This window comes from Erinaceus europaeus, chromosome 20 (assembly GCF_950295315.1).
Source record: "Erinaceus europaeus chromosome 20, mEriEur2.1, whole genome shotgun sequence".
NCBI classification, from domain to species: Eukaryota; Metazoa; Chordata; class Mammalia; order Eulipotyphla; family Erinaceidae; genus Erinaceus; species Erinaceus europaeus.
The window spans coordinates 12,359,704-12,384,703 of NC_080181.1; the positions used below are offsets into that span (position 1 = coordinate 12,359,704).

Sequence of the window (25,000 nt, forward strand, 5' to 3'; positions counted from 1 at the left end):
GTGTCTATCTTTCTCTCCCCCTCTCTGTCTTCCCCTCCTCTCTCCATTTCTCTCTGTCCTATCCAACAAAGACAACATCAATGATAACTACAACAATAAAACAACAAGGGCATCAAAAAAGGGAATAAATAAATAAATAAATGTCAATGATTTTTTTTTAAGTTAGACATATTCTCCCATTCGAGAGCAAAGGCAAATTGGTGTGCAGCACCAGAAAGAAAGGCAAAGAAAGCAAAGGCAGAAAGCTAAGAAAGCAGAAAAGCAAAGGCAAATCAGAAGGCAGGGGCAAACTGGTGTGCAGCAGCAGAAACAGAAAACAAGAGAAGGGAGGGGAGCGAGAGCTAGAGAGGTGCGTCCGCCGCCAGAATGTCCTTCTACCCTGCAGGCTGCCCACAGGGACCCCACTCGCCCCCTGCAGCACAGTCTCGGTCTCAGCCGCTTCCAGAAATAAAGCCCCTGGTGCCAGGGAGCCATGGGCCAGTCCCGCCACCACTTTACTGGGAGAACAACAAGACTCTGCTCTCTACCCAGAAGGAAATCACTTGCAGATGTCGAGACCCCAGACCACATCAACAACAGAAGGCACAAACAAGCCACATACCTACTGGCAGAGCAGAGAACGAGACCCAAAAGGAATGTCTGGCTCCCAAGGAACAGGAAGCCAGCTGCTTAATCCTGGGGGGGGGGGACGGGGGGGGGGGGCGGCGCGGCAGCACACAGACGCCCCCAGCCCCCAACTGTTCACACTTTCTGTCAAGTCTGACCTCACTCACTTCTTTTCAGATCATGTGCTCTCTGCCACACAGTACTTGCCTGCCTCTCTCTCTCTCACACACACACACACACACACACACTTGCACACAACGTCTGGGTCCCAATCTCTCGTCCAATGGGAGGGCAATCTCTGATTCGAATGAGACAAGGGGTGTGACAGGGGTCTGTCAAGAAGTCACCCGCACACTGTGGGCTGTGGCTGATGCCTGGTATAGGACAGCAGCTCTGCAGCTCTCTGAGAAAACACACCCCGCCTGTCATTACCACCCTCCGCCCACAGGAGGCGCTAGGGAAGCTCTGTCCGGTGACTTGTGGTGCTCAGGCTGGCGGTCCCTGGCACTTAACAGAGGCACCACCTTGAGCAACCCCTCCAGGAAAAAAGCCCCAGCCTTAATAAGTTAGCAGAAGCTAGTAAAGCTTTATGTATTTATTTATTTATTTTTTTGCCTCCAGGGTTATCTCTGGGGCTCGGTGCCTGCACTGCCTGCACTATGAATCCACTGCTCCTGGAGGCTATTTTTCCCACTTTATTGTCCTTGTTGCTGTTGGACAGGACAGAGTAAAATCCAGAGAGATGGGGAGAGAAAGATAGACACCTGCAGACCTGCTTCACTGCTTGTGAAGTGACCCCCCCCCAGGTGTGGAGCCGGGGGCTCGAACCAGGATCTTTATGCTGGTCCTTGCATTTCACACCATGTGTGTGCTTAACCCACTGCGCTACTGCCAGTCTCCCTCTTTTTTTTCTTTAACAAGTTTGGGAATGCTCTCCTATCCAAGACTGAGCTAGCCTTTCAGAACTAGAAAATCACTCTGCCTTCAGGACTGCTCTGGTCACTGCTCTGGTCACTGCTCTCACTGAGGCTTCCTCCCAGCATCACAGAATGGCAGGAGAGGACAGCACAGCCCAACACGGATAGGCTAGACTGCAGAGAGACATATACAGAAACAACAAGCAGCCCGTTTCAGACCCACAGCCAAACTCAGCAAGTCCCTGCTGAACACTGCTAGGTCTTGGGTTTTGTAAAAAATAAATAAATAAATAAAATTAAAAAAATAAGCGACCATGGTGCAAAGCGCAAGGGCAGGCGTAAGGATCCTGGTTCGAGCCCCCGGCTTCACCACACTTCGCAAGTGGTGAAGCAGGTCTGCAGATGTCTTTCTCTCTCCCTCTCTGTGTTCCCATCCTCTCTCCATTTCTCTCTGTCCTATCCAACAACGAAAGACATCAACAATAACAATAATAACCATACAATGATAAACAACAAAGGGCAACAAAAGGGAAAAAATAGCCTCCAGGAGGAGTGGATTCATAGTGCAGGCATGGAGACCCAGCAATAACCCCGGAGGCAAAAAACAAATTGGCAAATCAGACATTGTCCAGTCACTTTGGGCCTCAGGATCTTAGAATAGCTAGTCAAATTCACAAAGCAAAAAACTGCTTGTGATTCAAGTAACGTTTTTTTGGCTGAGTCAGAGAGCCCATGTTGTAAGATGTGGGTACAAATGAATACTTGTCTGTGGCCCTAGGTACCTCCCTGAGTACTAGACTCACAGTGGGTGCCCTGGGCTGAAATGCCAGGGCATGTGTGGTCCATGCTCTCACACAAACAAAGACCAACCTCTCGCCACCTGGCCCCAGCACTGCTGGAGATGTACACGTTTGTCTTGCTGGCCAAGTTCCTTCCCACTGAACCTGTAAAACAACAATCTCAGTCAACTTCAAGAATATAACAGCTATAAGTTCCGAGGCGTATCTAGAAAATAAGGGTCAGGTGACGACACATCCGGTACAGCACACATGTGACCATGCAAAGGGGCCTGGATTCAAGCCAACAGATCCCCACCTACGGGGGGGGGGGGGGGGGGGGCGGCTTCACAAGCAGTGGAATAGTGCTGCAGGTGTCTTTCTCTCTCTGTCTCAAGGAAGGAAGGAGGGAAGGAGGGAGGGAGGGAGGGAGGGAGGGAGGGAGGGAGGAAGGAAGGAAGGAAGGAAGGAAGGAAGGAAGGAAGGAAGGAAGGAAGGAAGGAAGGAAAAGGAAAGATAAATGGCCACCAGGAGCTAGAGAGTTCCTATGCTAGCACCAGGCCTCAGTGACAACCCTGCTCAAAGGAAAGGAAAGGGGAGGGAGGAGAAGGAAAAGAACGAAAGGAAGAAAGAAAGGAAGGAAGGAAGGGAGGGAGGGAGGAAGGGAGGGAGGGAGGAAAGAAGCCTGCTTCAGGTCAGGGAGGTAGCCCAGAGGTCGTGTATGCTGGTACCCTGGCTCTCTCCTCAGCACATACACACAAGAAGAAATGTCTCAAGCCAGGGGCCAGGTGATGGCACACCTGGTTGAGAACACACCATACCATGCACAAAGACCAGGGTTCAAACTCCCAGTCCCCATCTGCAGTGGGAAAGCTTCACAGGCTGTAGAACAGTGCTACAGGTCTCTCTGTCTCCATCTCTCCCCTTCCTCACAATTTCTGGCTGTCTCTAACACATAAATAAAGATAAGAAGAAGAAGAAGAAGGAGGAGGTCTCAAGCACAAAACTATTTCCCCGGGAGACAGCAGCAGCCACCGGCCACACGAATGCCCTAAGGCAAATGGTCCCACCTCTAAGCAAAGCCGACTCACCGGTGGCAAGGATGAGCCCCGGCGCCGACTTCTTGGACAGGATGGGCATTCTTCGGAGCTGGAGGTTGAGCAGCTGGCTGAGCCGCTGGGCCAGGTGCAGAGAACAGCCCTGGGAGAGCTAGGGAACAGAAACCCCAGGCACAGTCAGCCTGCGACACAGACCAGAGCTCCTCTAACCACCAAGGCCTGTGTGAGGACACTGCAGCCGGACGCAGAGCAGAGGAGACCAGGTCACGGTTCCGCTGTCCCCACACCCCCAGGTGGGCAGGAGCACATTGCAGCTGCAGCAGTGCCCCTCACCGAGGATAAGAGAAAAGCATTCGCCCAACGAACTCCTTCTGCGAGGCTTAGCCAACAGCAGTTGAAGATCACAGTCCAGCAGAGAGGGAGCTATGGCTTCACAGTACCCACAGTGCCGGGGGCGGGGTTGGGGGGCTCAGAACTGAAATGAAATGGCTTTGTGGTCTTTATTTTCTAAGTCAGTGGCGATGCGTCTCAAATAAGATTTAAGCAATTCTGTCAGAAGGAAAACCCTGAATCAGAAGTCATTAAGATTCACTGATAAGCTGTCAGCTGTACAACATGTGAGACTATCAACACTCAAGAGAGTCACAGGATGTTCTTAAAAGCAGCCCGCGTGACAAGCACGCCACGAGACTGGGTTATTTAAACCAACGTCTCTCACTCACATTTAGATTTTAAATGCAAAGGAGGCCCTCCTGCCACGTGGTCACGCCAGAGTCTCTTGGCCTTGTCTGGTGGTGTAGATGGGATAACTGTGTATTTACGGTACAGAGATGGGACATGGTTTCGTACATAGGAAAGCTGGAGCAAATTAGGGTGGGACCAAAGAGTTGCCAACTCTCCCCATCTTTCAGCATCCAAAATCACAAAGCAGAAACAAAAAGCTGTTAAGAGGTTCTACAGCTCTTAAATAAACAGAGCCATCCAAATAAGCAAGCCCTAGAGGCTTGATACTGTCATTCAGGCTGTTTAACCAGAGTCCAGACACCCCCAACAGACCTCTCAGGAACACCCACCCCGGCCACATCAGCCTCACGCAGAGTTCCTGAAGTCTGGGAGATGCTGCCGAGAGAAGCGGAAGCACCTTGGTATGTATCTCGCTCATACCCTGCCTCTTTAGCACAGTAGATGTGATGGGGAAAGTCTGGACCTGCTGCCAAGTAGGGAAGAAAAGTCAGGAACTTGGGGGCCGGGTGGTGACACACCTAGTTAAGCGCACATGCTACAGTGCACAAGGACCCAGGTTCGAGCCTCCGGTCCCTACCTGCAGGGGGAAAGCTTTGCAAGTGGTGAAGCAGGTCTGCAGGTGTCTCGCTCCCTCTCTAGCTTCCCTCCTCCTCTCAATTTCTGGCTGTCTCCAATAAACAAATAAAGATAAATTTTTTTTAAAAAAAGAAGTTTAGGGGAGTCAGGCAGTAGTGCAGCGGGTTCAAGTGCAGTTGGCGCAAAGCACAAGGACTGGCTTAAGGATCCCGGTTCGAGCCCCTGGCTGCCCACCTGCAGGGGCGTCGCTTCACAGGCGATGAAACAGGTCTGCAGGTGTCTGTCTTTCTCTCCCCCTCTCTGTCTTCCCCTCCTCTCTCCATTTCTCTCTGTCCTATCCAACAATGATGACCTCACTAACAGCAATAATATCTACAACAATAAAACAACAAGGGCAACAAAAGAGAGTAAATAAATATAAAAAAATTTAAATAAAGAAAGAAAGAAAGAAGTTTTAAAAACAGAAAGAAAAGTCAGGGACAGTCTAGAGGAAGAGTCTGCAGAGGAATTTGACCCTGACTCACAGATACAACTTACACAGATTTGAAACGTCACAAGACTGAACCACAGACAAGACAAATTCAAATACTTAAAACAGCAGACTGGAGAGACAGTTCAGCAGGCAGACAGGCCAAGTTCAAAGTCTGACACCAGACAGGATTGTCTGGGGGACACTCAGGTGGTGTGTGTGTGTGTGTGTGTGTGTGTGTGTGTGTGTGTGTGTGTGTAAAAAGTTGGTCTCAGAACAGTGAAAATCTGTGCATGTGTGCAGGACCAGGTCTGCAAAATCAGTGAATTAAATAAAGTAACTATACCTCACAGTTGATTTTTTCTCCATATCCTGTGAAGGCTGGAGCCTGCAGAAACTCCCAGGTTCCCCCTTTGTCAAAGGTGATAACGGACCTCATGTTCTCCTCGCTCATGGAGCCGTTGATGAGGGTGGCGATGTAGACTCCCTGCAGCCCCTCCACACGATGGAAGTCGGCAAACGGCTCGTTTGCGAAGTACCTGCCACGGGGGAAACAGACAGCTGTGGCCCTCAGCTGGGACTGGCCTAGTGCACGTTCACTGTAGACACCGGGCCGTGCAACCATTCTCAAACACAAGGCTCAGAGGCCTAAGTACATCACTGCGTCTGCAACCACGCTCACCATCTAGTTCCTCGTGCCAGATAGACACTCATCCTGCGGGCCCCAGTCCCCAGCCTCCACACCCACGCCCAGCAGTAACCTGTCCATTCTGGACATTTCGTGTGACCGGCTCACACAACGTGTGACCTTTCGTGGCTTGTTACTGTCACTCAGCGGAACATCCTCAAGGCTCTCCCACAATGCAGCATGGATCAGTGCTTCATCGTGTCTTATGGACGAAGTGTCTGCTCCCCTTTTTGTTCTTTCTCTTTTAGATTTGATAGGACAGAGAGGAATCAAGAGGAGGGGGGTGACAGAGAGGGAGAGACACATGCAGACCTGCTTCACTCCTCGTGAACCTTCTCTCCAGCAGGTGGGGGCAGGGGCTTGAACCTCGGTCCTTTGTGCATGGAAAGGTGTGTCCTCAACCAGATGCACCAGCAATCAGGCCTCTTCTACTCTCTTTCTTAAGAAGTATTCAAATGGGGAGTTGGGCAGTAGTGCAGTGGGTTAAGCGCAGGTGGTCAAAGCGCAAGTACCAGCGTGACCAGCATAAGGATCCTGGTTCGAGTCCCCGGCTCCCCACCTGCAGGGTAGTAACTTCACAGGTGGTGAAGCAGGTCTGCGGGTGTCTATCTCTTCCCCTCCTCATTTCTCCCTGTTCTATCCAACAACGACGACAACAATAACTACAACAATGCAACAAAAGGGAATCAATAAATAAATTTTAAAAAAAGTATTTAAATGCGGGAGTCAGACAGACAGCAGCACAGTGGGTTAAGCGCAGGTGGCACAAAGCGCAAGGACCAGCGGAAGGATCCTGGTTCAAGCCCCCGGCTCCCCACCTGCAGAGGAGTTGCTTCACAGGCTGTGAAGCAGGTCTGCAGATGTCTTTCTCTCCCCCTCTGTCTTCCCCTCCTCTCTCCATTTCTCTCTGTCCTATCCAACAATGACGACATCAATAACAACAACAATAATACCTACAACAACAATAAAAAATAACAAGGGCAACAAAAGGGAAAATAAATAAATAAATAAATTTTAAAAAAGACAGTAAGGGCCAAAATATGTTATCTGGTTCATAAGTGACCCAGGGTGTTCGTAAGTTCATAGGGTGTTCAGAAGAGTATAACACATAAAAGTTGACTGACAGGGCCAGGGAAATAGAACACATGAGCAGCCTGCCTGAGGGTCCTGACGCCACAATATGCCGGTTTACTCTCTCATAAAAACAAGTATCTCCCCACCTGCAGGGGAGTCGCTTCACGGGCGGTGAAGCGGGTCTGCAGGTGTCTGTCTTTCTCTCCCCCTCTGTCTTCCCCTCCTCTCTCCATTTCTCTCTGTCCTATCCAACAACGACAACAGCAACAGCAACAACAATAGTAACTACAACAATAATAAACACAACAAGGGCAGCAAAAGGGAAAAAATAAATATCTTGGGGGGCCAGGGAGACAGCATAAGTGTCATGCAAACACCTTTCATGCCTGAGGCTCTGAGGTCCCAAGTTCAATTCCTTGTACCACCATGAGCCAGATATAAAACTGTGCTCTGGCATCTCTCTCTCTCTCTCTAAAATAACACAATAAATTTAAAAAATTAAAAATAAGTTTTTTCAAATATTTTCTTAATTTTTCATCTTTTATTTATTTGTTGGATAGACAGTCAGAAATTGAGAGGGAAAGGAGTGATAGAGAGGGAGAGAGACAGAGAGACACCTGCAGCACTGCTTCACCACTTGTGAAGCTTCCCCCTGCAGGTGGGGACCAGGGGCTCGAACCTGGGTCCTTGTGCATTGTAACATGTGCGCTCAACCAGGTGCGCCACCACCTGGCCCCAAGTATTTTTTTTTTATTATTCCCTTTTGTTGCCCTTGTTGTTTTATTGTTGAAGTTATTATTGTTGTTGTTGTTGGATAGGACAGAGAGAAATGGAGAGAGGAGGGGAAGACAGAGAGGAGGAGAGAAAGATAGACACCAGCAGACCTGCTTCACCACCTGTGAAGGGACTCCCCTGCAGGTGGGGAGCCGGTGTTCGAACCGGGATCCTTATGCCGGTCCTTGTGCTTTGCGCCACCTGCGCTTAACCTGCTGCACTACAGCCCGACTCCCCCCAAGTATTTTTTTTAAGATGACGTGAAAGTACTATTTCTTCAGCCCAAATCCTCTGGTGAGCCATGACTGACGGGAAACCACATCCCTTCCTACCCCACCCAACCCCAGCAACTGGGACGATGGAGCTCATGGCGAGAGCCAGTCTGTCTATGGGTCTGTCTGTGGGAGCAGAGCCGCATGGGTGGGGCAGAGTGACAGGCAGCCTATACTGCCCAGGGACTCCAAACTCAAGAGCCGGAAGTCAGGAGGCTTCTAGAAAGCTTCCAGGCTTGCCTGTCAGAGTAACAGCGAGCAGGGAGTGCACAGACCCTGGCAGGCCCCAGGCGCCACTCGGGGGTCCTGCAACTACACAGGGAAGTGGTTTTGCCCTCAGAAGGTACAAGCATTACAAATGTGATGGGCCTCTGAGACACGGTGACCACCGTTCACACGTGGCTTTTAAAACTGCAAGTGTGCCCTTTATGACAAGAGTTCTGAGCCCCTGGGCCTCACACTGAAGCAGAGAGCTGTTTTTCCTCCCTACTATCCATCTCACAAGTGTGGAAGGGGAGGGCCGCAAGACGCGCTCTCAGAGGCCACAGGCTCAGAGGCAAGAGAAGGAAGGTAGCGACCTTAGCGAAGCCACCTCCCACTGGGGGGGCTGTGCAGAGGCTCCAGGAAACGGAGACGAAGGGGTCTGCAGAGTGGCACCCTTGGTCCCTGTCAGTCTGCTCTTCAGGGGTTCCCTGGGGAGTGGGCCCTGGTCTGCTGGCTGCCTTCCTTCTGTGCCGAGCTCCACAGCTCTGGAATCCAGCCTGCTGGGGCTGGCTGCTCTCTTTCAAGTATCTGGAAAGTTTGAATATCACTCCTCTACACAGGGCCGCACCATGCTAGAATTTGGGGAGGTTTTGTTTATTTTAATTTCATTTTTTTTATATCTTTATTTATTGGATAGAGACAGCCAGAAATCAAAAAGGCCGGGGGAGACAGAGGAGAAGAAGAAAACAGAGAGAAGCCTGTAGCCCTGCTTCACCACTCACAAAGCTTCCCCCTTAGCTGGGGACCAGGGGCTCAAACCTGGGTCCTTGTGCACTATAACATGTGTGCTCTGACAGCTGCACCACCATCCAGCCCCATTTATTTTTTTTAAATATTTTGCTTATTTATTTAATGAGAGAGAGAGGGAGAGGGACAAGGAGAGGGAGAGGGACAGGGAGAGGGACAGGGAGAGAGACAGGGAGAGGGAGAGGCAGACACCAGAGCACTGCTCAGCTCTGACTTAAGGTGGCACTGGGGACTGTGCCAGGCAGAAACCTCGGAGCTTCAGGCACAAAAGTTTCTGCATCACTACTATGCTCTCTCCCCAGCCCTATTTTTCTTTAATTTTTTTTAGATTTCTTTATTGGGGAATTAATGTTTTATATTCGACAGTAAATACAATAGTTTGTACATGCATAACATATCCCAGTTTTCCATATAACAGTACAACCCCCACTAGGTCCTCTGTCATCCTTTTTGGATATATATTTTTTGGCTTTTATTATTTATTGGCTATAGACAGAGAGAAGTCAAGAGAAAAGGGAGACAGAGAGAGAGAGAGAGAGAGAGACAGACAGACAGACAGACACCTACCTGTAGCACTGCTCTACAGCTCCCAAAGGTTCCCTCACACATTTGGGAACCAGGGCTTTGCACCTAGGACCTGGTAAACGGCAACATGTGTGTTCAACCACACACACCACTTCCCCAGCACCTTCCCCAGCCCACTGCTTACTTCCAGCTGTAGTGTATCTGGGATTGAACCTGTGACCTCTGGGACCCTGGACATGAAAGTCTGGCACACTAGCTGTGGAGCTGTCTCCCATTCCTGACGTCTCATTTCTTTTTTAAAAAAAATATTTTAAATATTTATTTATTTTCCCTTTTGTTGCCCTTACTGTTTTATTGTTGTAGTTATTGTTGTTATTGATGTCGTCATTGTTGGATAGGACAGAGAGAAATGGAGAGGAAGGGAAGACAGAGAGGGGGAGAGAAAGACAGACACCTGCAGACCTGTTTCACCGTCTGTGAAGCGACTCCCCTGCAGGTGGGGAGCCGGAGGCTCGAACCAGGATCCTTCTGCCAGTCCTTGCGCTTTGCGCCACGTGCACTTAACCCACTGCGCTACCGCCTGACTCCTGAAGTCTCATTTCTTAATGCCAAATAGAAAGCTACTTTCCTGGTCTCACACACTCCATTGTGTCTCTCTCTCTCTCTCTTCCTTTCTCCCTCTCTCTCTCTCTCCAGCCCAGAATGGCCTAGGTCAGGCACTCCACGCAGCTCACCAGCACCGCCCCCTGCCGCCCAGGCCCTGACGTCACTGCCCCACAAGCCTGAGACCCCCCCTCACCACACTCGGTCCTCCTCCATCTCCACACTGCTTTCCGTCAACAGCTCCACTGGGCACAGCTCACCCGTGCCAGGCTCACCCTGACTAAAAGTTCTTTCTTCAGTCTTCAGAGTACATTAGAACCAGCTTCTTGGCACCGCACTCCCCTATTGAGCTCAGAGAATGGCTCGTTTCAAACACCACCGAGCTATGTTGTTGCTGTTTCGGACCAGCCTGCCCCTCCCCCCAATCTGCTCCCTCAGCCCCCGGCCCATCTCAACTGGCTGAGGTGGCGATGCAGTGACCAGAGGCCGCTGGGCCCCGCTCGCGAGGATGCCTGCAATCCTGGAGTACCAGCTGAAGACACAGCCGCAGAGGAGTCAGCGTGGGACCTCCGGCCATAGCGCCGTGTGCAGGTCCTAACTGTACTGTCTGCCCGGGCAGGGTGGAGGCTTTTATTATAAGCTTTCCAACCGTGTGCACTTTACCCCACTGCGCTACCATCCAACTGGCCCTCTGGTCACTGCTTGTGGGACGGTCACTCTCTGTAGCTGCCAGCTCCTGCTCTGCCAGGTCAAGAGAGATCCCCGGGCGCCGGGCGGTGGCACAAAGTGCAAATACTGACGTGAGGATCCCGGTTCAAGCCCCTGCGTTCCCCACCTGCAGGGGGAGTTGCCTCACAAAGGGTGAAGCAGGTCTGCAGGTCTCTGTCTTTCTCTCCCCCCTCTCTGTCTTCCCCTCCTCTCTCCATTTCTCTCTGTCCTATCCAACAATAATGACATCAATAACAATAACAAGGGCAACAAAATGGGGAGACATGGCCTCCAGGAGCAGTAGAGCCCCAGCACACTGAGACTTAACCTGCCCATCCTGCAAAGCACTCAAAGGCTGTGGGGGGGGGGGAGAGATGAGGGGCGGGGTGACCAATCCCCCAAAAAGTCTAAGCAAGTGTGATTTTGATCATGCAAGCAATAAGGAGAAAAGCATTCACCCATAAAGAGAAATAGCACACTGGGCTGGGGAGACAGCATGAAGGCAGCATATCGGACTTGCAGATCTGAGGTCCCCACGGCTCCAGACTCAATTCCCAACACCTCCATAGGCCAGGTGAGTGGTGTTCTCCTCTCTCTCTCTCTCTCTCTAACAAAAACAGCTAAGTAACTCTTCTTTATATATAATATATAAGAAATATATTTATTTATTATTGGATTAGACAGAGAGAAATTGAGAGGGCAGGGGGAGATAGAGAGGGGTGCTCAGGTCTCCGGCAGGAAGATAAACCCTGAAGTAAAAGGAGAAAGCAGCAGGGAGGGCCTGCGTCCCGCCGTACCTCACCAGCGTGTCGCTGCCTGCGCCTCCCGGGCTGTAGTAGAGCACGTTCTCCAGAGACAGGGAGAACTTGAGCCCCTCAGCCTCCGAGATGTACAGGTTGGTGCGGTTGTCACTGTGACTGACACACACAAACACCTGGTCCTCGAAGGCATCTGCGATGTAGTACTCCTTTGGGAAGAGAAGAGGCAGGGAAGGCGTCAGAAGACACACGGCCAGTGGCCTGCGACTCCCACACAGGGGGTGGCTTCCCTGATGTCAGCAAGGAAGTCTGGGTAAACTCCCTAGGGGCCCACAGGAGGCTGTCTTGCGGCTAGAAGGGTAGGACAAGGTCGGAGAGGCCACCCAAGTCCACACGGGGCTGGAATGCCTCTTCCCAGCTAAGGAGGGTGCCCTCCTCCACCCCTGAGACCCCGCAGCGTCTCCAGTGTACACTGTCTCCTGCCATTCTCTCCTCTGGAGGGGACAGGCCCCAGGAGGGAGTGCCCACCTCCCCCACCCAGTACCCTGACTGCTCCTTCAAGGCCCTCAGGCACCACCTCCTCCCAGAAGCCAAGTCCCTGTGCCTACCCTACATCTGATATGCTGTGTCCTCTGAGCACAGCCGGCTCAGAAAGCAGAAGGCTGTTTGGGAAATGGGGAGGCGGCCCCGTGGAAGGGTGCAGCGAGCCTGAGGGGGCGCCACGGGCCGAGAGGGCCACACAGGGCAACCCCATGCTGCCCGGGCTCAGCTGCCCAAGGCTCCTTTCTCTGCTCCGCTCCCTCTCTCCGCTTCCCCAGGGTCCGGGGAGGGGGGCTGTCCTCCCTTGTGATGGAGCCGAAGGCATCTGGGGGCAGCACAGCAGGTACTTGGAAACTAGCTGCTGCTGTCAGCAGCCTGCCATCCCTTCATGCCGGCACAGAGAGCCCATTAAGGCCGCCTCCAGGCCGCCCTGCCAGCCCCTTCCCACTTGAAGCCAATTAAGGCTCCGTCAGCTCCACTTCAAGCAGTGAAGAGGGAGGCAGGACATGCTGCCCCGGGTGCAATGGCTCTCTGGAGACTCAGCTGCAGAGCAACTCCAGGGAAACCCCGTCACATCTTCACTGGGGCGGGCTGCTCTTCCCTGTGACCTCCATGCGTGGGGATGCCACCTTCTTCCCACCCCACAAGAGGACCCCCACTCACATTAATAGGGTGTCTCGTGACAAACTGGGCCGCTTGCATGGGCTTCCGGCCAAAGGAGACCCAGAGCTGGACCGAAGACGGCTGTTGGATGCCCAAGGGACGCTGCCAAGGGAAGGGAAAGAGAACAGTCAGCTGTGCCAAACGGGAGACACTCAAAACAAGCAAAAAAGGAGAAGAGCCAGGACCCTCCGGTGCTACTGAGAAGTAGAAAGAGGGCGTTTTGTGCCAAGCGCACCACGCCAGCCACCACAGAGCACCGAGGCCGGGCTGCTTCACCCTGCACGGAGGTAGACACTGGGTGCCAGAGGTTCCGGGACAGAAGATGAGGAAGGAGGACAATGGTCTGATGGGAAGAGCTGAGTGGGGTGGGGGAGGGCTGCCAAAGCTTACACTCAGACAGTGAGAGTGTGTGGGGAGGTTCAAGACGGGAAGGCGGCTCAGTGGGTAGGGTTCAGGACGTGGATTCAAAGCCCAGCAGCACACAGACCAAAGCAGTGATTGAAATTCTGTCTTTTCTGTTTGTTTGTTTTTTTGGCAACATGCTTTTTTTTTTTGTAATTGCTTTATTGGGGGATTAATGTTTTGCAGTCAACAGTAAAATACAGTAATTTGTACATGTGCTACATTTTCCAGTTTTTCACATAACAACATAACCCCCGCTAGTCCTCCTCTGCCATCCTGTTCCAGGACCCAAACCCTCCCCCCCACCCACCCCAGAGTCTTTTACTTTGGTGCAATACACCAACTCCAGTCCCAGTTCTACTTAGTTATTTCCCTTCTGATCATGTTTTTCAACTTCACATTCTCTCTCACCAGAGCAATGCTCAGCTCTGCCTTACGGTAACGCTGGGCACTGAATTTGGGACTTCAGAGCCTCTGGCATGAAAATCTTCTGCAAAACCACTATGCTATCTTCCTATCCCAATCAATAAGTCTTTTTTTTTTTTTTTAATCAAGAGGCAGGCAAAACAGAGCCTATAGTCCCCAAACCACCATCGGTAAATATCAGCCACACCCCAGGCCTACTACCCCCACCCCCACCCACTTCTTTTTTCTCCTTCTAATCCAATTATGAGGTTACAAAGAGACTCAAGTCCCAGGGGTTGAAGTTGTACCAGGAACTTAAGGTATTAACACTCCTGAAATGCTTCTCCTCCTCCTCCTTGAGGTCTCTTGCTAGCACATACTTTGGTTGTGGTCTTTTTCATAAGATGTTGACCACATCACATTGCCTTTCAGAGACATGAAGGGACAGCTGAAATCTCGGGATGTGCATTTAAATGGTCACAAGCAAATTCTTTTTTTTTTTTTTTTACCAGACCACTGCTCAGCTCAGGCATGACAGTCTCTTTGTATAACCATTATGCTGTCTATCCCCACCCATGAGCAAATTCTAACACCCGAGGGGAGCGCCAAGTCTCTCCAGATCTGTCTTGCTCGTATATAAAGGGAAATGGCTGATCTGGATGAGAATCTCTCTATGGGCAGGTTTAAATGATTCAAAAACTCTCCTAAAAAATAAGCTTTTGGGAGTTGGGCGGCAGCACAGCAGGTTAAGGGCACATGGTGCAAAGCGCAGGGACCGGCGTAAGGATCCCGGTTCGAGCCCCCGGCTCCCCACCTGCAGGGGAGTCGCTTCACAGGTGGTGAAGCAGGTCTGCAGGTGTCTGTCTTTCTCTCCCCCTCTGTCTTCCCCTCCTCTCTCCATTTCTCTCTGTTCTATCCAACAATGAGGACATCAATAACAACAATAATAACTACAACAACAAGAGTAAAAAAAGAAAGCGAGAGCAACAAAAGGGAAAATAAATAAATATTTTAAAAAAGAAAGCAACTGAAAACAAAACATTAAACAAATATAAGAAATTCTGGGGGTTGGCAGGCAGTGGTACAGCTGGTTGAGCACACACATTACCATGTGCAAGGACCTGGGTTCGAACCTTCACTCCCCACCTATAGAAGGGATGCTTCACTTCAAGAGGAGTGAAGCCGCTCTGCAGGTGTCTCTCTTCCTCTCCTCCTCTCTCCTTTCCCTCCTCTCTTAATTCCTCAGTCCTATCAACTAAAACAGAAAGGGAGGGGAAAAGGGGGGGGGAGGCTGCCTAGAGAAGGGGATTTCTAGTGATGGCACTGAGCCCCATTGATAATCCTGGTGGCAATAAGAGAGAAAGAAAGAGAGAACGAAAGAAAGAGAGAACGGAAGAAAGGGGGAGGCAGGCAGTGGGGTAGCGGGTTAAGCGCACGTGGTGCAAGGCGCAAGGACCAGCATGAGGATCCGGGTTCGAGCTCCCAGCTCCCCCCTCTGAATTTCTGGCTGTCTCTATCCAATAAATAAATAAATAAAAATGTATTTTTAAATTTTGTATTATCTTTATTTAATGGATAGAGACAGCCAGAAATTGAGAAGAGAGGGAGACAGACAGAGAGACACCTGCAACTCTGCTTCACTACTCGAAAAGCTTTGTCCCCTGCAGGTGGGGACCGAGGGCTCGAACCCAAGTCCTTGCTCATTGTAACATGTGTGCTCAATCAGATACGGCACAGCCTGGCCCCTAAATTTTTTTTATTTTTATTTATAAAATAGAAATATTGACAAGACCATAGGATAAGAGGGGTACAACTCCACACCATTCCCACCACCAGAACTCCGTATCCCATCCCCTCCCTTGATAGCTTCCCTATTCTTTATCCCTCTGGGAGTGTGGACCCAGGGTCATTATAACGTATAGACGATGGAAAGTCTGGCTTCTATAGTTGCTTCCCTGCTGAGCATGGGCATTGGCAAGTCGATCCATACTCCCCAGCCTGTCTTTTTCCTTAGTGGGGCAGGGATCTGCTGGATTTTTTAAAGAATGACTAGCCAGACTGATAATGGAGAAGAAAACAGAAGACTTGACCGACAGTAACAGCCATTTCAACTTAATAAGCATCTATCAATAGAATTTGATAGCCCAAAGAGCCAAGGACACATCCTTCTCAAAGCACACTAAGCATTCAAGGATTGAAAGTGGGTTACGTTGCTCAACAATTTGTTTGGCTTTGTATGTTAACTCTCTTTTCAGTCACCGGGTTCCAGATGTCATCAGGATGCCGGCCAGACTTCCCTGGACTGAAGACCCCACCAATGTGGCCTGGAGCTCCGCTTCCCCAAAGACCCACCCTACTAGGGAAAAAGAGAGGCAGACTGGGAGTATGGACCGACCAGTCAACGTCCATGTTCAGCGTCCATGAAGCAATTACAGAAGCCAGACCTTCCACCTTCTGCATCCCACAATGACCCTGGGTCCATGCTCCCAGAGGGATAGAGAATGGAAAAGCTATCAGGGGAGGGAGTGGGATACGGAGATTGGGTGGTAGGAATTGTGTGGAGTTGTACCCCCTCCTACCCTATGGCTTTGTTAATTAATCCTTTCTTAAATAAAATAAAAAAGAGAGAGAGAGAGAAAAAAGAATGTGGGTTACGTATGAATCTCGAGATGTTTTTTAGTATGGCGAGAGAAATGGGCTTGACCCTATTAAATGTGTTAAAATGTCATGGCTAGAAGAATTGATATTATTTTTAGATACTTCACTGAGGAGAAGTTGATTCACAGGATTATTGTGGCTAGGTTACAATTTCACATCCCCTCAAGCAAACCTCAGCCTCTACCCAAGCGTGAACTATCATCTTCTACACCACAGCACACTGGGTCCCTGACCACCTTACAACCACCTCCTGCCTCTTCTCTTCAGAAAATAAAAGTGTAAGTAGATATACTTCAAATACTTCAGAGAGGAGAGACACTGCGATACCACTCCACTACTCATCAAGCTTCCTCACTGCAGGTGCTGGGATGGGGGGGGGGGCGAGAGCTGAACTCCAGTCATCACACAAAGAAAGCATTGTCTCTGCTCCATCAGGTCTGTTTTTTAAAAAATATTTATTTTATTTATTTATTCCCTTTTGTTGCCCTCAGGTCTAACTGTTGACCCCAAAAATAATAAGGATGAGAGTAGGAAGACATGAAATGAAGAATCAGGGCTGGGGACACAGCAGAATGGTTATGGAAAAAGACTCATGCCTGAAGCTCTGAGGTCACAGGTTCAATCCCCAACTTTACCATAAGCCAGAGCTGAGCAGTGCTCTGGTCGGACAGTCAGTGTCTCTTTCTCTCTCTCTAAAATAAGATATTTTTAAAATAGAATTACTGTTTAAAAAAAAATGAAATGAAGAATCAAAGAAAAAAACAGTAAGAAGAAATCATCAAAAATAAAGAGCCAATCTCTTGAGAAGATCAACAAAGTTTATAGACCTTTAGACAGACTAGCCAAGAAACAGTCTCAGATAAGTGAACATGAGGAATGAGGAGACATCACGAGCAACCTTAAGGAAATAAAAAGGACTGCAGTGAATCGCATGAACAATTAAAAAGTAACTTAAATGGAACGGGGAAGCTCTCTACTGAAACTGAATCAAATATGAACATGTATCACAGGCTTAAATGTAAGAAATACAACTCTTCCCCTGGTGTCCATCTGCAGGTGTCTGTCTCTCTTCCTTTCTATCTCCATCCTTCCCTCTCAATTACTGACTGTCTCTATCCAATAAATAAATAAATATGATATAAAAAAGAAAAGAGATATAACTCTTAAATGAAGACAGGTGTAATTCTGTTTTCTATTTTTTTTTTTTAACTCTAGGGTTATTGCTGGGGCTCGGTGCCACCACTATGAATCCATTGCTCCTGGTGACTATTTTTTCTCCAGTTTATTAGCTAGGACAGAGAGATACTGAGAGAGAAAGGGGAGGTAGAGAGGGAGGAGAAAGATACCTGCAAATCTTCTTCACCACTTGTGAAGCATCCCCCCTACAGGAGGAGAACTGGGGGCTCGAACTCAGATCCTTGTGTTTCGTACTTTGTGTACTTAATAGGGTGTGCCACCACCCAGCCCCCAAAACAGGTGTGATTCTTTTTTTTAATTATTTTTAAATTTCTTATATTTATTTATTTTCCCTTTTTATTGTTGTTGTGGTTATTATTGTTATTGACGTCTCCATTGTTAGGACAGAGAGAAATGGAGAGAGGAGGGGAAGACAGAGAGGGGGAGAGAAAGACAGACACCTGCAGACCTGCTTCACCGCCTGTGAAGCGACTCCCCTGCAGATGGGGAGCCAGGGGCTGGAAACGGGATCCTTACGCTAGTCCTTACGCTTCATGCCACCTGCGCTTAACCCGCTGTGCTACCGCCTGACTCCCGAGGTGTAATTCTTTTTTTTACATAGGTTTTTTTTATTGTTTTAATATTTAGTTTATTCCCTTTTGTTGCCCTTGTTGTTTTACTGTTGTAGTTATTGTTGTTGTTATTGATGTCGTCATTGTTGGATAGGACAGAGAGAAATGGAGAGAGGAGGGGAAGACAGAGGGGGGGGAGAAAGACAGACACCTGCAGACCCGCTTCACTGCCTGTGAAATGACTCCCCTGCGGGTGGGGAGCCGGGGGCTGGAACTGGAATCCTTACGCCGGTCCTTGCGCTTTGTGCCACGTGCGCTTAACCCGCTGTGCTACCGCCCACAGGTGTAATTCTTAATATTTGGTCTAGGCGGTGGTATCGAAGATTCATCACCAAAAGTATAACTAACATTAAGAAAAAAAAGAGGCAAACTCAACTTGATTAAAATTAATACAAGCTTTTGTGCCAAAAAGGACAGCATCAAGAAAGAGTGCAGACAGCACACAGGTGGGAGAAAATGTTTTATAAAGCTTCTATAATGGGATAAGCAATGTCGCACTTGGTTGAGTGCATATGTTACCATGAGCAAGGACCGGGGTTCAAGCACCCATACCCACCTGCAGGGGAAAGCTTCACAGGTGTAGAAGCAGTGCTGCAGGCCTGCCCCCCCTCCCTCTCCCTCTCCCTCTCCCTCTCCCTCTCTTTCCCCTTGCCCTCCCCCATTCCTTCTCCATTTCTTTTAGCCTCTGTCCAGTAAGTAGTAAATAAAATATTTTTTAAAAATAAAGTGTGTGGGGTAGACAGCATAATGTTTATGCAAAGCGACTCAGATGCCTGAGGCTCTGAAGTCCCAGGTTCAGTCCCCTGCACCGCCATAAGCTAGAGCTGATCAGTGCTCTGGTTAAAAAAAAAACTACACAAAAATAAAGCTTATATATAGAATATACACAGAATCTAAATAAAGAGCACAACAACCAACAAGCAAATATCCCAGCTTTGCAATGGGCAGCTACTTTGAATAGACATCGATGATACAAATCAGATGGACAAATAGCCAAAAACCACAGAAAAAGACGCTCAGAACCTCAGTCCTCAGGAAATGTGAATGAAAACCAGAGTGGGACAGCACTCCCCGGCTGTTAGGACAATGGTTCTGCAAACAACACTCATGCCCGAGGCTCCAAAAGTCCCAGGTTCAGTCCCCCACAGCACCATAAGCTAGAGCTGAGCAGAGTTCTGGTTTCTCTCTCTGTGTGTATTTGCTTCCCTCTCGTTAAAATAAGCAAATAAGATATATAATATATCCAGTAACAGGTTTTGGTAAGGCTGTGGAGAAGCTGCAGTCCCGATACATTGCTAGTAGGGATGTAATTAAAACAGGGCGATTGCTCTGGGAAAGTCTGGCAGTTTCTGAGAGCTCTGTATAGACTCGCAGACGCACCTGCAATCACTCACATTCCCCTCCAGCTACAGCTCCTGTTCTCTGATGGGCATCTGGTGGATGGGATAAGAGCTGGTGGGGCAACGTGCCCCCAAGGCAAAAGGGCCCAAAGCTGCACGCGGTGACATCCCTGCTGCCCTCACAGACCACGGGATGCATGGTACGGACACAGCATAGACCTACTGAGGAGCCAGAGAGCCGACTGAGTGTGCGCTGGTGGTCGGTCTCACCATTAACTGTCCTAATGGATATCCCTCTGCAGGAATGTTTTTGGTGTTCCTCCTTCCATGCTCTGTCTGATGAAATGCAGACTTTTGGGGGCCGGGCGGTGGCACAGGGAGTTAAGTGCACATGGCACGAAGTGCAAGGAGTGGAGTAAGGGTCCTTGTTCGAGCCCCCGGCTCCCTACATGCGGGGGGGGGGGGGGTCGCTTGAAGCAGGTCTGCAGGTGTCTGTCTTTCTCTCCTCCTCTCTGTCTTCCCCTCCTCTCTCCATTTCTCTCTGTCCTATCCAACAACAATGATGGCAATCATAACAACAACGATAAACAGGGCAACAAAAGGGGGAAAAATGGCCTCCAGGAGAAGTGGATTCGTAGTCAGGCACTGAGTCCCAGCAATAACCCTGGAGGCAAATTAAAAAAATTTAAAAAAAAAAAAAAGAAAAAGAAATGCAGTCTTTTGTTCATGAATATCCTGAGCGAAGTCTGTTCTGTAAACAGACTAGTGTGTCCACTCTCTAGACCACTCTGACATGGGTGGATAAGAGTTAGTAATTGGGAGTCGGGCTGTAGCGCAGCGGGTTAAGTGCAGGTGGCGCAAAGCACAAGGACCGGCATAAGGATCCCAGTTCGAACCCCGGCTCCCCACCTGCAGGGGAGTCGCTTCACAGGCGGTGAAGCAGGTCTGCAGGTGTCTATCTTTCTCTCCTCCTCTCTGTCTTCCCCTCCTCTCTCCATTTCTCTCTGTCCTATCCAACAACGACAACAACAATAATAACTACAACAATAAAACAACAAGGGCAACAAAAGGAAATAAATACAATAAATATTAAAAAAAAAGAGTTAGTAATTTTTTTAATCCTGGGGCATGTTGGAACCCAGGATCCTAGCAGCAGCCACACCAACAACCATAGTGAGTAGCAGGCAAGACATCTGGAGTGGCCACAGCGCCCTTAAGATGATGCCCAGACATGAGGGAGGACAGGAGGGCAGTTGACTAGAGCTATAGCCTGCCTCATCAGACTCCTGTCCACAGAAGATATAGCTTGCTTGATACCAATGGAAAAGGTGAAAGAATCAGGACTCTACATAAGGATTGGCCAATTAAAAAAAAAAGGTGTTTTTTTTTTTTTTTTGCCTCCAGGGTTATTGCTGGGGCTTGGTGTCTACACTAGGAATCCACTGCTCCTGGAGGCCATTTTTTTCCCTTTTATTGTCCTTGCTGTTTATCATTGTTATTTTTATTGTCGCTATTGTTGGACAGGGCAGAGAGAAATTGAGAGAGGAAAGAAGTCAGAGAGGGGGAAAAGACAGATAAAACACCTGCAGACCTGCTTTACCGCCTGTGAAGCGACCCCCCCACACTTCCTACAGGTGGGGAGCTAAGGGCTTGAGCCAGGATCCTTACCCTTACGCTAGTCCTTGTTCTTCATGCCATGTGCATTTAACTGACTGTGTTACTGCCCAACCCCCCCAGAAAAAGTTTTAAAGATATATTCATTTATTTATGAGGAGAGGCCAGAGTATAGGCCAGCACAGAGCCAGGGAACAAACCTGGGCCTCCTGTATGCAAGTCCTGTGTTCTATCTGCTGGGCAACTTCTTTGGTGGCTGACAGACTTATTTTTTTTTTAATATTTATTTATTTACTTATTCCCTTTTGTTGCCCTTGTTGTTTTACTGTTGTAGTTATTATTGTTGTCATCGTTGTTGGATAGGACAGAGAGAAATGGAGAGAGGAGGGGAAGACAGAAAGGAGAGAGAAAGATAGACACTTGCAGACCTGCTTCACCAGTTGTGAAATGACTCCCCTGCAGGTGGGGAGCCGGGGGCTCGAACCAGGATCCCTGTGCCAGTCCTTGAGCTTTGCACCATGTGCACTTAACCCACTGCGCTACCACCCGACTGACAGACTTATTTTGCAAAGACCTATCCAGAAATATTTTATTTGATGGCTCAGCCTATCTCCCTGCAAGTATCTGCTTCCTGCACTGAAACATGAAAAAGTCACAGTGCTGCACAGTAATAGGAAGCAATAAACCACACAGAAGCAGATGGCGTGGCTGTGTTACAATAAAGCTTTACAGACAAAAATGAAGAAAAGATCACTGCCTGCTGTAAACACTGTGTCAGTATCATTCCAGGTATATCTGTATCCCCTGCCAGGGCAGAGCAGGTGGGGAGGGGACTTAGCAGGCAAAACACAGGACTTGCACGACTGAGAGGTCCACCAGGATCAGTCACTAGCACGGCATTTGCTGGAGCAGTGCTCTGGTTTCTCTCTATCTCTGCTTCTGTCTCTCTCTCTCCATAGCACCCCCCCATCTTCCCAAATAAGCAAACCTTCAAAAGGAACAGAGGGAAAACATTCATGTGAAGTGAGATAAGCCAAAAAGAGAAGGATGAACATGGGATGATCCCACTCATAGACAGAAGTTGAAACACAAGATCAGAAGGAAAAACACTAAGCAGAACCTGGACTGGAGTTGGTGCATTGCACCAAAGTCAAAGACTCTGGGGTGGGGGAGGAAGGATTCAGGTCTTGGAACATGATGGCAGAGGAGGGCCTAGTGGAGGGTTAAAGTGTTCTGTGGAAAACTGAGAAATGTTACACAGGTACCTACTACTGTATTTTACTGTTCACTGTAAACCATTAATCCCCCCAATAAAAGGAAAAGTGTGTGTGTGTGTGTGTGTGTTTAACACAGAGGAGACTGTCAGCACCAGTCAGTTCCTCCCTTACTCAAAGGTATTCATGTCAGCATCTGAGCTGGGTTTTCATGATAATCTGGGTGTGAAGCTACAGAGAATCAGCTAGTTCTCACCTACAGACAACTCGTTTTATTGTTGGGGGTGACTACTTTTGTTTTGGGTTTTTGGTGGTGCTGGGGATTGAACCTAGGAGCTCAAAGCCTCAGATGTGAGTCATTCGGCATAACCATTATGCTGTCTCTCCAGCACCATCCATTTTTTTCCTCACACACAGTGTTATCCAACCAGGAAGAGCCTAACAACTGTTTGCAAAGGTGCCTCTTTCTTGCTTTACAGGCCTTCTCATTTCTTACACAAACATGTGAGCTTCAAGTCAAAAGAAAAGGTATCAAAGTTAAAACTGGGACTTGAGAGAAAAAAAAGATCACAGGGTATCAGACACCAAGCACATGTGACGTCAGAGCCAAACAATGAGGTGCCCTGGAGTTCTGAAGCTGTAGATCCCAGCTCCCCAGAACGCTGTCCCCTCGTCTAACAAAGACCTGTCACCATTCACCGTACTGGAAGAAAGCAAAAAACAGTTATTCACCCAGAGCCAACTTTCTGTGGTTTTACAATTCGTTCCTTGGCTTTCTTAATTTGGTCTGAATCCAGAGAACAGGAAATTCACTCAGGATTCCTCAAAGACAGGCAAGTCTTAGTACTGGGCACACCACAGATAAAGAAAAAAAGAAAAGGAAAGAAAAAGTCCCACTTGAAAGCCTAGACATAGCTACGGAGAGCTATGTAGTCAGGGCCAGTACTGCCCAGCCTCTTGGCTTAGCAGTGAATAAGTCGGAGGAAAGCCTCCTTTTTCAAAATCCAAGGAGCCAACCATTGTCTTTTTCCTTTATGACTGAAGACCAGAGCTCTGTTCTAGCAAGGACTGAACCCAGGGCCTGACAAAAGTGAGTCCTATGCTCTCCTGCTGAGCAATGTCCTGGCCCAGAGATCACTCCTGCTCTCTTCAACGGGTACACTGAGAAGCATTCCTTTGGCAAAATGACTGGCTGTTAATGAAAAGCTTCTGCATATAAAATAAGTAAATAAGCCCGTGGGCAGAATCACCCAAATTTTGGCAACTGCCAGGCATTTTGAGACACCTCAGGGAAGGAAAAGAAGGGGGGCACCTGATTAAGCACACAGTACTAAGCGCAAGGACCCATGCAAGGATCTGGGTTCGAGCTGCCCGGCTCCCCACCTGCAGCGGAGACACTTCACAAGCAGCAAAGCAGGTCTGCAGGTGTCTCTCTGTCTCTCTCCCCTCTCAATGTCTGTCTATCCAATAAAATGGAAAAAATGACCTGCTGGGAGCTGTGTGTTCATAGTGCTGACACTGAGCCCCTGCGATAACCCCAGAAACAAAAAAAAGGGAGGGGGGAGGGGAGGCAGTACATTTAACCGGCACCCAGGCAGAAGGCTGTCAGAGGCGCTGCTCAGACTTCCATTTCTTAACTAATAACATCAAATCTTACTTTGCCATCATTTCTTTTTATTTTTAATTTTCATTGTCTTTATTTGCTTACTAGATAGACACAGCCAGAAACTGAGAAGGTAGGGGTGTAATACAGAGGGAGAGAGACAGAGAGACACCTGCAGCCCTGCTTCACCACGTGTGAAACTTTCCCCTTGCAGGTGGGAACCAGGGGCTTGAACCTGGGTCCTTGCATACTGTAACATGTGCGCTCAACCAGGTGCGCTGCCACCTGGCCCCCTTTGTCATCATTTCCAAAGCTGACAGAAATAAATCAGATGCCCCAGTGAACTGTACTGACTACAGAAAATGTTTGTATCCATCACACAAAACAAAGCTGTTTTCCCTGCATTAACAGTGTACAGAAAGGATACGCGGCATCTATATATTTTGACCTACCAGCATCAAAGAGGCAAACAGAGTCTGAGCTGCCAGTCTGGGCGACAGCTTACGGCACCTGCCCGCTCCCACGAGCTCCCCCTGCCTGAAAGGCCCAGCGACACCATGCAGCAACAGAGGAGCCTAACTCTGCAGTGAGAAATCGGTTTTCAAAGCAAGAGCCGGAGGAGGAAAATCCCTGACTGATAGCTCAGTGACAAAGGGGTACTGGGTGTGTGAGGTGACGCGAGTCAGGCGGGGCGCCTTGGAACCTGACTGGCTCTGCAGTGGATCCCGCAGAGGTCACACAGGTCAGGACCAGAGGCCCTTGTGTGTGGACTGTGCTGTAACAGCACCTGCTGGGTCATGTCCACCCCCCCCCCCCAAAGCAGGCCTCAAGTCCCAGCAGCTTGTCCCAAGGAGGTGAGAGGGCAGAGGACCCTGGGAGAGGACCGGGCGGATCTGACCTGAATGCCTCCTCTTCCCCATCATTGCCAGAGATGCTAGAATGGTCAAAGCCTGACCTATCTTTCTTTTCATTCTTTTGCTTTCTTTTTGTATTTGAAAAGACAGAAAAAAACTGAGGGCCATAGCCAAGTCACTGCATCCAGAGCCTCCAGCTCACACCCCAACCTTGGGAGCCGGGGGCCTCTCCAATGCTGGACGGACTGACCGCCGGCAGCCCCAGAGTGAGCAAGCCATGCAGAGAACTGGAGGTGGGCTTCAAGGGGCCGGGTGGCTACACACCTGGTAGAGCACACAC

At 49.2% G+C, this 25,000-nt stretch overlaps 1 protein-coding gene across 1 annotated transcript in view; it reads right to left on the reverse strand.

The window, feature by feature from the left end:
- SORL1 (sortilin related receptor 1) overlaps positions 1–25,000 on the reverse strand; it is a 219,383-nt gene that overhangs the window by 122,362 nt on the left and 72,021 nt on the right. Inside the window, exons 7-11 of the mRNA XM_060179854.1 lie at positions 12,763–12,864; positions 11,599–11,768; positions 5,493–5,685; positions 3,391–3,508; positions 2,301–2,467 (exon numbers count right to left, since the gene is read on the reverse strand). Coding sequence (XP_060035837.1) covers positions 2,301–2,467; positions 3,391–3,508; positions 5,493–5,685; positions 11,599–11,768; positions 12,763–12,864 — 750 coding nt within the window. The remainder of the gene's footprint in view (positions 1–2,300; positions 2,468–3,390; positions 3,509–5,492; positions 5,686–11,598; positions 11,769–12,762; positions 12,865–25,000) is intronic.